At 45.8% G+C, this 16033-nt stretch overlaps 1 protein-coding gene across 1 annotated transcript in view; it reads left to right on the top strand.

Moving 5' to 3' along the window:
- The window catches only part of INO80B (INO80 complex subunit B), a 29647-nt gene extending 23240 nt beyond the window's left edge, over positions 1 to 6407 (top strand). Inside the window, exons 4-5 of the mRNA XM_083177014.1 lie at positions 4521 to 4681; positions 4778 to 6407. Of these exons, the coding sequence (XP_083033140.1) occupies positions 4521 to 4681; positions 4778 to 5299 (683 nt within the window). The 3' untranslated portion in view covers positions 5300 to 6407. The remainder of the gene's footprint in view (positions 1 to 4520; positions 4682 to 4777) is intronic.
- The last annotated feature ends 9626 nt before the right edge of the window (positions 6408 to 16033 follow it).

The following is a 16033-nucleotide window of genomic DNA, read 5'->3' on the forward strand; positions in this document are numbered from 1 at the left end:
AGCCTTAATCTTGCTGGGAATATCAGAGCAAACTTTACATTGGCTTTAAATAATTTGGCACACAGAGGAGAAAATTCCCTGCGTGCCCTAGACACTTCCGCAGAAAAGTCTTGGAATAGAAAAATGTTCGTTCCCTTCCAAGTCAAGTCCCTAATTTTCCTTGACGCCATCCAAATTGCTTCTTTATGCTGATAATTCAAACATTTGAAGATAACTACTCTTGGCCTCCCTTCTGATGACTTATGCACAGGTCCCAGCTGATGGGCTCTCTCAATTATCATGTCCTTACATTCTGCTGTTATTTGTAGCATTTCTGGTAGGGATTGTTGTAAAAAATGAAGCAGATCAGGCCCCTTTATGGCTTCATCTAGACCGACTATCCGGAGATTATTTCTCCTGGCCCTATTTTCCAAATTATCAATCTTGGCCTGCATCATATCAACTGTTTTCTGCATTGTGGCAGTAGATTGTTTTACCGTGGCCATATCTGTGAAGAGCTCTCCCACCCTACCGTCGGTCTCCCGCTGCTCCTTTACTATTTGTTGCAGCTCCTCTTTTTGCAATTCTTGTATAGCCATTGAGAATTTGGAAGCCTGTATCTCCATTAATGGCCCCATTGTCAATTGTATGGCTTTAACCACATCTCCATATGTTACCGGGGGATCTTCTGTCGTATGTCTATTTGGGGCTGGGGACACTGGCTGCACTTGTTGTTTAGAGCCTGGTGTCTCTTTTGCTGCCGCCATTTTAGGTTCCACCACTTTCTTGATCCTATTGCTTCTCGGCATCTGTGGGGACAGATACCTATCCATGCGGTGTAAACCTGCTGTGTATATCTTATTTGCCTGTTTTCCCACTGGTATGGCTCCTAAATTATATCGCCGTATTACAGCAGTCCCAATACTTCCAGTGGTTGTTTAGTATTAATAATGCCAGTTAGGGTCTAAAGTCAATTAGTTCAATTTATCCTCCCAGCAGTCTGTTGGTGTTTTTAAGTATCAGTTTTGGGCACTTTACATATCCTCCATACATTTAAATGCATAAATCTCTATGCCACATCAACCAGAGACTTTTTATGTCCAGAGCTTACAATTTCCAATAAATGAGTACCTTTCAGTAGGGTCTGCTAGCAGGCAGTCAGTTCCTTTCAGGTCCTGGGCACACTCCCCATATGCGGCTATCACCTTAGTCCTCTGCGCTGCTTTTCTTCTTTAATGAGACAGCCATATGCAATCACCAGCCACCGCTGCCTCCCTTCCTCGGCGCTGGCTTTCTTTTCTCTGTTTCTGTCAGCCTGCCTCCCTCTTCACGGAGGCAGCCGACCGTATCTCCGTGTCCAGCCTCCCGCCACTGCGTCGCTTCCTCGGCGCCCTGGGTCGGGGTTCAACCAGCCCTGTCGCACTGCTCCACAGTGCTTCCCGGCCACCGCTCCGTCACTTCTTCGGCGCCTCGGGTCAGGGTTCAGCTGGCGCCGTCACGCTGTACTGCAGCCCTCTCCGGCTGCCGCTACGTCACTCCTCGGCACCTCAGGTTAGAGCTCACGCTTCCCTGTTCCTGCGGTACTCGCGGCTCCGTCAATCAGACTCCTCTCCGCTTCTCTGCCCTTCCTTGCTGCACCGGGCTGGGGAGAAGTTTTTACAATCCCCGGGGTAAGCTCATTTTAGCTTTTTAGGGCTGGGGCTCCAACGGAGCTCTCCCTCGCCTGTCCTCTCACATAGGAGCAGGATCCGGAAGTCCCGGGGGAGGAGCAGTGTTACTGTGCGCAGGTGCTGGGAGAGGGGGAGGAGCAGTGTTACTGTGCGCTGGTGCTGGGAGAGGGGGAGGAGCAGTGTTACTGTGCGCAGGTGCTGGGAGAGGGGGAGGACCAGTGTTACTGTGCGCAGGTGCTGGGAGAGGGGGAGGACCAATGTTACTGTGCGCTGGTGCTGGGAGAGGGTGAGGAGCAGTGTTACTGTGCGCTGGTGCTGGGAGAGGGGGTGGAGCAGTGTTACGGTGCGCAGGTGCTGGAAGAGGGGGAGGAGCAGTGTTACTGTGCGCTGGTGCTGGGAGAGGGGGAGGAGCAGTGTTACTGTGCGCTGGTGCTGGGAGAGGGGGAGGAGCAGTGTTACTGTGCGCTGGTGCTGGGAGAGGGGGAGGAGCAGTGTTACTGTGCGCTGGTGCTGGGAGAGGGGGAGGAGCAGTGTTACTGTGCGCTGGTGCTGGGAGAGGGTGAGGACCAGTGTTACTGTGCGCAGGTGCTGGGAGAGGGGGAGGACCAGTGTTACTGTGCGCTGGTGCTGGGAGAGGGTGAGGAGCAGTGTTACTGTGCGCTGGTGCTGGGAGAGGGTGAGGAGCAGTGTTACTGTGCGCTGGTGCTGGGAGAGGGGGTGGAGCAGTGTTACGGTGCGCAGGTGCTGGAAGAGGGGGAGGAGCAGTGTTACTGTGCGCTGGTGCTGGGAGAGGGGGAGGAGCAGTGTTACTGTGCGCTGGTGCTGGGAGAGGGGGAGGAGCAGTGTTACTGTGCGCTGGTGCTGGGAGAGGGGGAGGAGCAGTGTTACTGTGCGCTGGTGCTGGGAGAGGGGGAGGAGCAGTGTTACTGTGCGCTGGTGCTGGGAGAGGGGGAGGAGCAGTGTTACTGTGCGCTGGTGCTGGGAGAGGGGGAGGAGCAGTGTTACTGTGCGCTGGTGCTGGGAGAGGGGGAGGAGCAGTGTTACTGTGCGCTGGTGCTGGGAGAGGGGGAGGAGCAGTGTTACTGTGCGCTGGTGCTGGGAGAGGGTGAGGAGCAGTGTTACTGTGCGCTGGTGCTGGGAGAGGGGGTGGAGCAGTGTTACGGTGCGCAGGTGCTGGAAGAGGGGGAGGAGCAGCGTTACTGTGCGCTGGTGCTGGGAGAGGGGGAGGAGCAGTGTTACTGTGCGCTGGTGCTGGGAGAGGGGGAGGAGCAGTGTTACTGTGCGCTGGTGCTGGGAGAGGGGGAGGAGCGGTGTTACTGTGCGCTGGTGCTGGGAGAGGGGGAGGAGCGGTGTTACTGTGCGCTGGTGCTGGGAGAGGGGGAGGAGCGGTGTTACTGTGCGCTGGTGCTGGGAGAGGGGGAGGAGCGGTGTTACTGTGCGCTGGTGCTGGGAGAGGGGGAGGAGCAGTGTTACTGTGCGCTGGTGCTGGGAGAGGGGGAGGAGCAGTGTTACTGTGCGCTGGTGCTGGGAGAGGGGGAGGAGCAGTGTTACTGTGCGCTGGTGCTGGGAGAGGGGGAGGAGCAGTGTTACTGTGCGCTGGTGCTGGGAGAGGGGGAGGAGCAGTGTTACTGTGCGCTGGTGCTGGGAGAGGGGGAGGAGCAGTGTTACTGTGCGCTGGTGCTGGGAGAGGGGGAGGAGCAGTGTTACTGTGCGCTGGTGCTGGGAGAGGGGGAGGAGCAGTGTTACTGTGCGCTGGTGCTGGGAGAGGGGGAGGAGCAGTGTTACTGTGCGCTGGTGCTGGGAGAGGGGGAGGAGCAGTGTTACGGTGCGCTGGTGCTGGGAGAGGGGGAGGAGCAATGTTACGGTGCGCTGGTGCTGGGAGAGGGGGAGGAGCAATGTTACGGTGCGCTGGTGCTGGGAGAGGGGGAGGAGCAGTGTTACGGTGCGCTGGTGCTGGGAGAGGGGGAGGAGCAGTGTTACGGTGCGCTGGTGCTGGGAGAGGGGGAGGAGCAGTGTTACGGTGCGCTGGGAGAGGGGGAGGAGCAGTGTTACGGTGTGCTGGGAGAGGGGGAGGAGCAGTGTTACGGTGCGCAGGTGCTGGAAGAGGGGGGCAGTGTTACTGTGCACATGTGCTGGGAGAGGGTGAGCAGTGTTACTGTGTGCTGGTGCTGGGAGAGGGGGAGGAGCAGTGTTACTGTGTGCTGGGAGAGGGAGGAGCAGTGTTACTGTGCACGTGTGCTGGGAGAGGGGGTGCAGTGTTACGGTGTGTAGGTGCTGGAAGAGGGGGGAGCAGTGTTACTGTGCACATGTGCTGGAAGAGGGGGAGCAGTGTTACTATGTGCTGGTGCTGGGAGAGGGGGAGCAGCAGTGTTACTGTGTGCTGGGAGAGGGAGGAGCAGTGTTACTGTGCACGTGTGCTGGGAGAGGGGGAGCAGTGTTACTATGCACTGGTGCTGGGAGAGGGGGAGGAGCAGTGTTAATGTGTGCTGGGAGAGGGAGGAGCAGTGTTACTGTGCACGTGTGCTGGGAGAGGGGGAGGAGCAGTGTTACTGTGTGCTGGGAGAGGGAGGAGCAGTGTTACTGTGCACGTGTGCTGGGAGAGGGGGAGCAGTGTTACTATGCGCTGGTGCTGGGAGAGGGAGGAGCAGTGTTACTGTGCACGTGTGCTGGGAGAGGGGGAGGAGCGCTGTTACTGTGCACATGTGCTGGGAGACGGGGGCAGTGTTACTGTGCGGGTGCTGCTGTGTATAATGTTGAAGCTGTAGTACATGAGGCTGTGCTGTGTTCTGCAGCGTGATATCAGGTTGGCCTAGCGGGCACAGCACAGACGCCCTACAGATGTGGTCACTTACCTCATTATTATCTCTCCAGATGAGGACAGTAACATGGACCCACTACCCTCCCCCGCGGTGGTCCCAGAGTCTGAGCAGGAGGAGGAGACTCGCTGGCTGGATGCGCTGGAGAGGGGAGAGTTGGATGTGAACGGGGAACTGAAGAAGGAGACGGACGAGACGTTACTAACTGCTCGCCAGGTGAGGTGACCAGGAATATGGCAGTGTGCAGCTGACAACACCCTTACCTTTTGTGTATTCTCCCCCATAGTTCTGACTCCCGTCTCTCTCCCACAGAGGGCTCTCCTGCAGAAGCAGCAGCAGACTCCAGCAATTCCTCTGTACCCCCCGGTGGTCTACGTGCGCCCCCCGCAGGAACTGTCTCAGGAGATGTTGGTGAAGAGAGAGGAGAAGGCTCGGAAACGGAGGCTGCAGGCGGCTAAGAAAGCAGAGGAGAGCAAGAAGCAGACGATCGAGAGGTTGACAAAAACCTCCAAAACTCGGGGTTCCAAAACCACCCCGGGGCGACGAGGACGCCAGCCGCCGTGTCCCACCATTCGCTATCAGCACAATGCACATAGTATTACTGTGTCCTACCCTCCTGGAGTACCCTACCCCGCCCCTGCCGAGCCTCTCCCTGCTTTGCGCGCTCCCCAGGTCTGTGGTGCCCCTGGCTGTGCCAACCCAAAAAGATACACTTGCTCTAGGACCCATGTTCCGTTGTGCAGCCTGGAGTGTTACCGCAAGAACCTGACCAGCACTGCCAACACCATGGACTATGTGGGAGGCACAGAAGACGTTACGGAGAAATGCGTCTGACCTTACTGTTCACAGGAGATCAGAACTCAGGGAACTGATTAGTGTGTGTCAGATGTGTACGGGTCGTTCTGCAGTACCCGGGTGTTGGCCTGTGTGTGTCAGATGTGTACGGGTCGTTCTGCAGTACCCGGGTGTCGGCCTGTGTGTGTCAGATGTGTCCGAACTGTTCTGCGGTACCCGGGTGTCGGCCTACGTGTGTCAGATGTGTACCGGTTGTTTTGTGGTACTCGGGTGTCGGCCTGCTTGTGTCAGATGTGTACAGGTCATTCTGCGGTACCCGGGTGTCGTCCTGTGTGTGCCAGGGTTATGTCTGGATTGTTCTGCGGTACCCGGGTGTCAGCCTGCGTGTGTCAGATGTGTACGTGTAGTTCTGCGGTACCCGGGTGTCGGCCTGCGTGTGTCAGATGTGTACGGGTCGTTCTGCAGTACCCGGGTGTCGGCCTGTGTGTGTCAGATGTGTCCGAACTGTTCTGCGGTACCCGGGTGTCGGCCTACGTGTGTCAGATGTGTACCGGTTGTTTTGTGGTACTCGGGTGTCGGCGTGCTTGTGTCAGATGTGTACCGGTTGTTTTGCGGTACTCGGGTGTCGGCCTGCTTGTGTCAGATGTGTACAGGTCATTCTGCGGTACCCGGGTGTCGGCCTGTGTGTGCCAGGGTTATGTCCGGATTGTTCTGCGGTACCCGGGTGTCAGCCTGCGTGTGTCAGATGTGTACGTGTAGTTCTGCAGTACCCGGGTGTCGGCCTGCGTGTGTCAGATGTGTATGTGTAGTTCTGCAGTACCCGGGTGTCGGCCTGCGTGTCAGATGTGTACGTGTAGTTCTGCAGTACCCGGGTGTCGGCCTGCGTGTGTCAGGAAGATACAAGTACATATGAATTGTTTTTCTAGTTCCTCTCTACCTTTTCTAGATGAAAAAGAAATCGTATTAGTGGCGCAGGGTTGCTCCTGGCACAGAGCCGCCATTTTGTCTTTGGTTTCTGCGCTTCTATGATACTTGATGACGGTATTGGATGAAAGCCTCCGCTAAGAGCTGCCATGAATTATAATGCCGTGTGTGTACTCTGCTGTGATTGTGTCTGTAATAAAGTGGTGTATTGGCCGGCTGAGAAGGTAAGTGCTGTCCCTTCATGTGTGGCTGAGGCTGAAGAAGGCATGGTAGGTAGAGGAACGTAACCAATCAGCTAAGGAGGCCAATGTTTAATCGGTCGTATCTCGTGGGCGTTTGGCCAGAGGAATGGCGGTATCCATCTCATCCTTCTGTATACGGCCTGGGCGGATCTCTTGTCACAGTTCTATCTTGTGTCTTGGGGCATCATGTAACCGCTCAGTCAGCAGCATATATATACACCTAAACAACCAGAGCAATGTAACCATCCTGATGCTACCAGACCAGGTGTGCCAGTGTCAGGGCCGGCTTCCATTGTGGTGACAGCAGGGGGGGGGGGGGCGGTGAGCGCAGAGATGGTCCACGGATTCCTACAGAATACTGATCCATTCCGGCTAGTTCTAGCTCTATAGGATGTTCCCTGTCAGTATATTTGGGGTGAGTTACCCAGGGAAGGCCCTATGGTAGTCCACTCTCAGGCATGCCATGCCGATATCTGCACATGGAGACCAGGACTTGCCACATTCCTGCCCAGATGTGATGGGACTGACTGGCGAATCTAATTATATTTGTATAGCGCATTATCCACAATAGGGCTAGAACTGGTTTGTATTTACAGCATAACCTACAGAAGCGATAATGTGGCCGGAGCCCCCCTGGCCACGTGCGCAATGGCTGCCGCGGCACTGAACGGGTTACATGTCGGTGGCCTGCGCCTTTTTAGACAAAGGGCACTGGGCTCCAAAATGTTAAATTGTGACTGGTGCTAGAGAACGAATGTTTTACATTGTGCAATATTTGTAGAACAATGCGAGGCAAATGCACAACCATAGCGCTCAATAGGCGACCAAATGTGAATGTAGATCAGACACCTATACGTAGATCACCAGATTATATGACTGCACATATGTAACAGCTAGTGGCCCCGAAGCAGGTGAGCCACATCTATAAAGGCAATATCCCATGCCACTTGCCAAAGGTAATCTATGTTCCTCTACCAACCCTATGGCAGCATCACCTGTGGGTAATTCCCCTCTGGGTAGTACTTGGAATGGAAACAAAGACACCGGCCCCTATAAAAGGAACCACCCATCTCAGCCTCCTCTGGCGGCAGTGGATGATATCAGCCTGGGTTCATCCATAGGTGAAAAGGTGACCATACCCGGCGGCTTAAGTAAGTTCTGTGCAGATGATACAGCCGGAGGCAGCATTTGGATTGCATTGACAGTTTTTTCCCAGCAGAGATTTAGTGAGTACTATTCCTCTGTATCACCAACGGGTTTTTTGCACTGGATACTGAATGGAATGTTTTGTTTTTTTTGAAAATATATTTATTAAAATTTTTCTTTCCTTAAAAGCAAAACAATACAGAAAGATAAGGAATACAAATTGGTACAATATGTTAACATGTGGTTTAGGTAGGATACCAGTCGATGCTTGAAAAAAAGTTAAAAAATGGCGAACTTCACAGCTGCAATACAAACATCGCTCTCACATGTACAAGTAGATTATAGTCGATGAGGTGAAGGAACACGAATTTCCGAATTCCCTCTGGGTATCAACCGGTAAACTTTGCATTGCATATGCCCGTTAGAGGTGTATAAATTGAACCACCTATATATTAAAACAAAAGTATTAGGTATATACGAAGTAAACCTATATTAGGAAATAATCTAGAAGGATTGAAAAAATGAAAAGGGGGGGGGGGGGGCATGGGGAAGACTCCTCTGGTCCATATCCATCCATTGTATGTATATAAGCAATCGCTATTTACACTCTATACCAAAATTTCAGCAATCAGACATGAGACACGGTAACATCATGAGGTTGGGTAGGTAAAGATAGTTTACGGTATTGGTTCCAGGTTGTGGAATGGAAAAGAGACATAACTTGGTCTCGTCGGGGTTGTCTCAATGAATGGTCTCCATTTTTTGTAGAAACTTTTGCCTCCCTCTTCAATGTTAGGCCAGGTAGAGTGGCGCTCTGAGTACAGGACACGAAGTAGTCGTGTACGTAACATGTACACGACGAGGACGTCGGACTATCCAGTTAGTAAGGATTAACTTTTTGCCTATGGAAAAAATTATACACAATAGTGGGATAAGCCGTTTTTTTTAATAGAGCTGTTAGCAGTCGTGTCCACCCATATAATGAGGAGGAAAAACGGCAGGCCACTAAAATAATCGGGGTAAGCCACCACTACTTCTATTTATGCTGTGTTGTTATCATAGACTTATGGCGGTGATAGTAAGCAGTATGCTTCTGTGATTCAGGTCAGAAACCAGCAAGGATAAAGGGGACCTCAAATCAAAGCGCAAAAAGTTACACCTAGCAAAATGTTCACTGTGTGACAAATTTTCCTGACAGACGTGTGGGCAGTATTTGCGAGGCTCGCAAAATGCTGCAGCAATTGCCTCTTGCACAGATGACTGGTTTAGTGGGCATGCTTAAATTGGTACAGGGTTACTGTACCTTTTTAAAAGTCAGTGAGATGTATCCGTTAGAACAAGAGCAGGTACTTGTATGGGAAGAACTGCCTAAAGTAGACGTGGCTATAGCTCGTATATCAAAGACGACTACGTTGCCTCTGGAAGATGCCAATATCTTTAAAGAGCCTATGGATCAGCGGATCGAGTTGGGCCTAAGGATTCAGAATTTAACAGCAGGGGCAGCATTAAAGCCAGCAGCAGCCATGGCTATCACTTAAAGAGTGCTCAGAGGATGGTGTCAAGAGTTGAAGGCTAACATGCTGGATGGTATTAAATGGTCGGATAGGATAGATCTATTAAAGAAAAAAGAAAAAGAATACACCAAACAGAGAAGAGGAAGAAATGGACCTGACATTTATATGCAAATACAATAATTATGCTAATTCGATAAAAAAGATTATACTTCAAAATCATAGAATTCTACAGCAAGATAAAATACTAAACAAGATCATCCCAGATAAGCCACGCATAGTATACAGAAAGAATTCCTCTCTCAAAACTATACTGGCACCAAGCCACCTCAAAAAATGTAAAACACCACAAAACTCCAGGGGTGACGCTGACTGGTTAACATCTAAACCCAAAGGCTTCTATAAATGTGGCCACACAAGATGCACTATGTGGACACATTCCCAGAAAGGTGACAACTATAAATATACCTAATACAGAAGAATTAATTGACATAAATCATTTCATCAATTGCAAGTCAAAATATGTTATATATTTGCTTAATTGTGGATGCAATTTACCATATATCGGCCGAACAACCAGATGCCTCCACACCAGGTTCATGGAGCACCGCCGAAATATAATAAATAAGAAAACCACACACAGTGTTCCACGCCATTTCAACTCTGTACATAATGGGGATCATTCAAAACTATCCATAATTGGCTTAGAGACCATTGAACCCACCGCAAGAGGGGGCGATCGATATAAAAAATTATGCCAAAGAGAAATATACTGGATGCTCAAATTCAATTCCCTATATCCAGATGGTCTCAATGAAAATATGGAATTGAGCTCTGTCTTGTAGTCTACATCCGGAGCAAATCATGGGTCCATCATCGAGAGGGGGGACGTATGGGTCCCCAGCTTGCGCACTGTGACGATCTGGCTGTGGATACTGTACCCCCATCTTGGATCCATGATAATTCACAGATGTTCACTGCACAGACAGGACTATATGTTTAAGGAGGAAGTCCTTCTCTCTATATATAGGATACCAATAGGATTGATGTATCTATACCTGTATGTGTCCCTTAAGTATATCGAAATGCTTGACGCCCTGACAAGGGTGTGTGTGTGTATATATATATATATATGTGTCCCATAAACTGATGACAACAGACTATACATGTGCTCATGGGAGCACTCACATAATTTTAATTCACTTTTACTGTTTACTCTATCTTTCTGTGTATATGTACATCTATATCCTTATTCTCACTTTCATTGATATTCTTTTATTCTCTTGCTCCTCAATATATATATATATATATATATTTCTAGGAGAGGAAAGAGGAGCGCTCCAAATAGTGCTTTATCTTTTTATTTCAATCACAAAAATAAAATCATCCACAGGTACATTGTAAATGGTGTCACGTACCACAATAGACGGTTAGGCACAACCGCGGGTGATAAACAGCATGAACTGGGGCTGTCTCCGACAGCAAACAGATTGGCAAACGGGTGCTCTCACCACTCTCACATCCACCACGGAGTTCAGACCGACGCCAGGCCACGCCCCTACGCGTTTCGTCACGAGGACTTCGTCAGAGGGCTGGTCCTGGCGTCGGTCAGCAACCCCTTTATAGCCTGGATACAGCCTGAGTCACCTTCTAATGACTAACAAGCTGTTGCAGCTGATATCAATTAAAAGTGCCTGTGCATAGTGTTACATAGTAAAAAGAAGTTTTCATAACCCCAAACAAAAAAGAGCTTACATCAATATAAAAACTGTTTTACAGGCAGTTACTACAATATAAAGCACTAATTTAAAAAAATCTATATAAAAACAGCAATATATATAAAACATGAAAAAACATCGGAAATTATCGGAAAACATCGGTGGCATATTTAGTTGATTTTTATAAATTTTGCGATAGGTAGTCCTGAACTTGGTCGAATTCTCAGACATTTAGAGGACAGGAAGATGAGATAACTTTAAAAATGATGATGAATTTCTTCTTATGATGCACAAAATGCACATAAACTGGAATCAATGATATATACAAATGGGAATTTAAATATGATTGTTCAAGTAGAAAAATACAAATATCATAGAAAAATACAGATATTATAGAAAAAATACATATGAAAAAGTACAAAAGTACAAATATACAAATATATAAAAATACAAAAAACACACAAATATACAAAAATATCAAAACAGACAACTCTACAGTAATGCGGACAAAAGGATGTCAGGTTATAATTTTCTCAAACTCCTAGAGTATTCCCTGAAAAAGGCAGACGGGCAATTAATAAAAAATGATATGTATTAAATGACCCTTAGCAGCGATGTATTTTAAAGAACCAATTACAGCGGCATTTCTTTAAGAAGAAAATATTAAAATATGGTATATTGGGTATTCAACATTCACATAGACGCAAATCCTATATAAATAATATTATAACCTCTAAACCATAAGAACTTTAAAACAGAAGAAAAAGCAGCATGATAACTATAAAGGAATAATTGCCTTAATTAGCACAAGTTTTCTCTCACAATAAACATACAAAAGGGGACATCTTTCAAAGAAGGGATGTTAGTCTTGGAAAAGAATAATTAACTTAGGAAGGGGGTAATTTCCACTCCTTCATTTAAACCAATTGGGCACAAGGTGTTTAGTGTGACAATCCAAAAGGTTTCTCTTTTTGCCAGTAAAACATCTCTGTTACCTTTTCTAATATCCAGGGTAACATGTTCTAATCCAAAGAAAGACATCCCCGCCGGGTTACTGTTTTGACAGGTTTTGAAATGCCTAGGCACACTATGGTTATCCACTTTGTTTTTTATATTTCTGTAGTGCTCTAGGATTCTTATTTTCAAGCTTCTCTTGGTTTTACCTATGTAAAGTTTCCCACATCTACATTGTAGCACATAAACAACATAGGTGGTGTTACAATTGATAAAACCTTTTACCTCAATTTTTTTATTGTTCCTGTCATTAAATGTTTTGAGTCCCGATTGTGCATGAGAACACATTTTACATTTTCCACAGCTGAAAAAGCCCTGTGGTTTTGAACGATTAAAAATTCCTGGTGTTTCATTAGTCAATACGGGCAACATACTAGGTGCCAATTTGTTTTTCAATGTATTGGCCCTTCTGAACACTAATTCAGGTTGAGATGTTACTTTATCCTTTAATATTGGATCCATTTGAATTAGATACCAATATTTGTTCAAAGTCCTACGGACTGTCTTATTTTCTGTGTTATACTGTGTTACAAATGGACAATAAGGTGCATTTCCTTTATCGCTGTTGCTTGGGAGCTTATATTCCAAGAGTTTATTTCTCTCAAGAGTTTTAGCTCTCTCCATAGCGTCAGCGATAATGGATTCTGGATATCCCTTCTCTCTGAAGCGTTGTATATAAACCTCAGATTGTTTCATAAATGTACTCATGCTGCTGCAATTTCTGCGTAACCTATACAATTGAGAGTATGGAAGGTTCACTTTCCATTTATTATAATGGCAGCTCTTAAAATCAAGATAATTATTGCTGTCAACTGGTTTGAAATATGTGCTAGTTTCCACATTTGTGGATGTGGAACTCACCAGTTTTAAATCAAGAAAATCCATTTCTTTACTCTCAAATTTTGAAGTGAAACTCAAATTAAATTCCACATTATGAATAAAGGTTACAAACTCATTAAAAACCTCTTCTGTGCCACTCCAAATTACTATAATATCGTCTATATAGCGCTTATAAAGCGCTATATAGTCAATATAGGGGTTATTTGTATATATATGGGATGATTCCCATTCCCCCAGGAACAGATTTGCGTACCCCGGTGCGCAAATCGTCCCCATCGCTGTCCCGTTCAATTGGATATAATAATCCCCCAAAAAAGAAAAATAGTTATGCTGCAATACAAAAAGAAGGCAGTCACAGATAAATGTTGTTTTTTCAACTGAAACTTCAGTATCTCTGCTTAGCACTGTCCTTATACATTCCACCCCTTTTGAATGGGGTATCGATGTGTATAAGGAATTAACATCGATTGTCCCCCACTTATATTCGGGTTTCCAATCGATGTTATTAACCTGTTGCAGCATAGCTGTGGAGTCTTTAAGAAAAGAAGTTAGTTTAGGTACATATTTTTTCAGGTGACAGTCGACATACTCTGACACACGCGATGTCAGGGAGTCGATTCCTGACACGATAGGACGTCCAGGCGGGGGGTTCTGGCCTTTATGGATTTTGGGTAAATAGTAAATTATTGCAACCCTTGGTTGGTCATTCCAGAGGTAGTCATATTCCTCTCGGGATAGTAGTTTTTTAGTTCTACCTTGGTCTAATAAGGATTTCAATTCTAGCAGAAATGTATCGGTGGGATCTTTCGATAATTTCTTATAGGATAATTCATCCCCCAATAAACGGTACATTTCTGCAGTATAATCCACCCTATCCATTATGACCAGGCCCCCTCCTTTGTCTGCCTGTTTTAGTACAATGCTATCGTCTTCCATAAGTTCTTTTAGAGCGATAGTTTCACTCTTACTTAGATTTTTATCTTTTAAATTGACTCCATCTTTAATTTTTTCAAAGTCGCTTCTAACCAGTTTTTCAAAGAGTTCCAAATTAGGTCCCCTGGATTCTATGGGATAATAGGTGCTAGGATTTTTGAGCCCTGTGGGATTATTTTCTCTGGTATTGTCCCAATTTTTTAAGACTGCGCCTGTTTTCATATCATTTTTTAAGAAATGTCTTTTTAAAGTCATTTTCCGAATATACAAGCTTAAGTCTGTAAATAAGGAGAATTTATTAACCCCTGTAGAGGGTGCGAAGGACAAGCCTTTAGACAAAAGGGAAGTTTGGGAGTTAGAGAGTGTAATTTTAGATAGATTGAAAATACCTTTAATGTTAGGTGTCTCTAATTCAACGTTCTTTTTTTGAAAAATGGAATTTTTTCCCCTCCCTCTTTTCCCCCTTCTTCTCTTGTCCTTTTTCCCCATTTTGGGGGTGAGGGACAATCTTCCCCTCCTTCTATTCTCCACCTGTTTATTTTGGGGCGAGCACCTAAAAAATCCCCTTGCGTATTTTGTAATGGTTGGAATCTATTTGATGTACTTGGGGATTCTTTTTTACTCTGGATATTTGTCCGCCATGTCTTTTTAGGAGGGACTGTTTCCCATTTATTATCCTCTCCTTGATGAGGATTAAGTCTAGTATGTGCTGGTTTGTAGCTAGCATTATTCGCAGTTTGTCTGTTTTGCATTTTATAGGTATAATTATCAGTATTCCTATAATTATAATTTCTTTGGTTGGCATTATTTGATCTCTGTTCTCTTCTGATTTTAGGCCAATCCCTGACTTGGTTTCTAGCATAATCATCTTTATCTCTTTTATATTTTCTCACCTTTGTTTGTATAATTTCATTTTCCAGTTTTGGTATCTTCTCATCTATGTATTCTTTAAATTCCTGTACTTCCTTGATATTTTTATGTTGTTCTAATTTAGTTTCTACCTCCGCAAATTGTTTTTCTATATCTTTTAAACTTTTTCTTTTTTCCTCTACGATTAATTTCATTAATTTTAGTGAACAATCGTCTAGGATTTGATGCCATTCATCTAAAAATGTTTTTTCTGTATTAAAAGATGGTTCCTTAAGAAGCCTCAAACCTCTAGGGATTTTATTATTTTTGATATAATTCTCCATGCTCTCTATTTCCCACCAGGCTCTGGTTTCTCTAATTAGTAATTTTTCAGCTTCTAAAAAAATATCTACATCTTCTGAAGCCTGTATCTCATCAATTACTATATGCTCAACATCATCAAATACATTCACATGTTGGGCCCTCCTGGACCTTAAATCAGAGAATTTAGACATTTTCTAAAAGAAAAAAGGATCTGCTGCAGCTAACACAATGAATCACACAATTAATTACCACAAGAAAAGTCCAATTAGCGCGCAAGTCCTAATCCTTTCAGTGGAATTCAAGTCAGTCCTTTAGCTTTGGGGGAGAAGGAGATAATTTCCCAGCACTTTAGGTCAGATGTACAACCGGCTGCTTCCTCTTAATTACCCTTGCGGGCACCTGGATTCTCAGGTAAACGGTATTTCTAGGAGAGGAAAGAGGAGCGCTCCAAATAGTGCTTTATCTTTTTATTTCAATCACAAAAATAAAATCATCCACAGGTACATTGTAAATGGTGTCACGTACCACAATAGACGGTTAGGCACAACCGCGGGTGATAAACAGCATGAACTGGGGCTGTCTCCGACAGCAAACAGATTGGCAAACGGGTGCTCTCACCACTCTCACATCCACCACGGAGTTCAGACCGACGCCAGGCCACGCCCCTACGCGTTTCGTCACGAGGACTTCGTCAGAGGGCTGGTCCTGGCGTCGGTCAGCAACCCCTTTATAGCCTGGATACAGCCTGAGTCACCTTCTAATGACTAACAAGCTGTTGCAGCTGATATCAATTAAAAGTGCCTGTGCATAGTGTTACATAGTAAAAAGAAGTTTTCATAACCCCAAACAAAAAAGAGCTTACATCAATATAAAAACTGTTTTACAGGCAGTTACTACAATATAAAGCACTAATTTAAAAAAATCTATATAAAAACAGCAATATATATAAAACATGAAAAAACATCGGAAATTATCGGAAAACATCGGTGGCATATTTAGTTGATTTTTATAAATTTTGCGATAGGTAGTCCTGAACTTGGTCGAATTCTCAGACATTTAGAGGACAGGAAGATGAGATAACTTTAAAAATGATGATGAATTTCTTCTTATGATGCACAAAATGCACATAAACTGGAATCAATGATATATACAAATGGGAATTTAAATATGATTGTTCAAGTAGAAAAATACAAATATCATAGAAAAATACAGATATTATAGAAAAAATACATATGAAAAAGTACAAAAGTACAAATATACAAATATATAAAA

Source organism: Crinia signifera, chromosome 1 (assembly GCF_055691185.1).
Source record: "Crinia signifera chromosome 1, ASM5569118v1, whole genome shotgun sequence".
Lineage (NCBI taxonomy): Eukaryota > Metazoa > Chordata > Amphibia > Anura > Myobatrachidae > Crinia > Crinia signifera.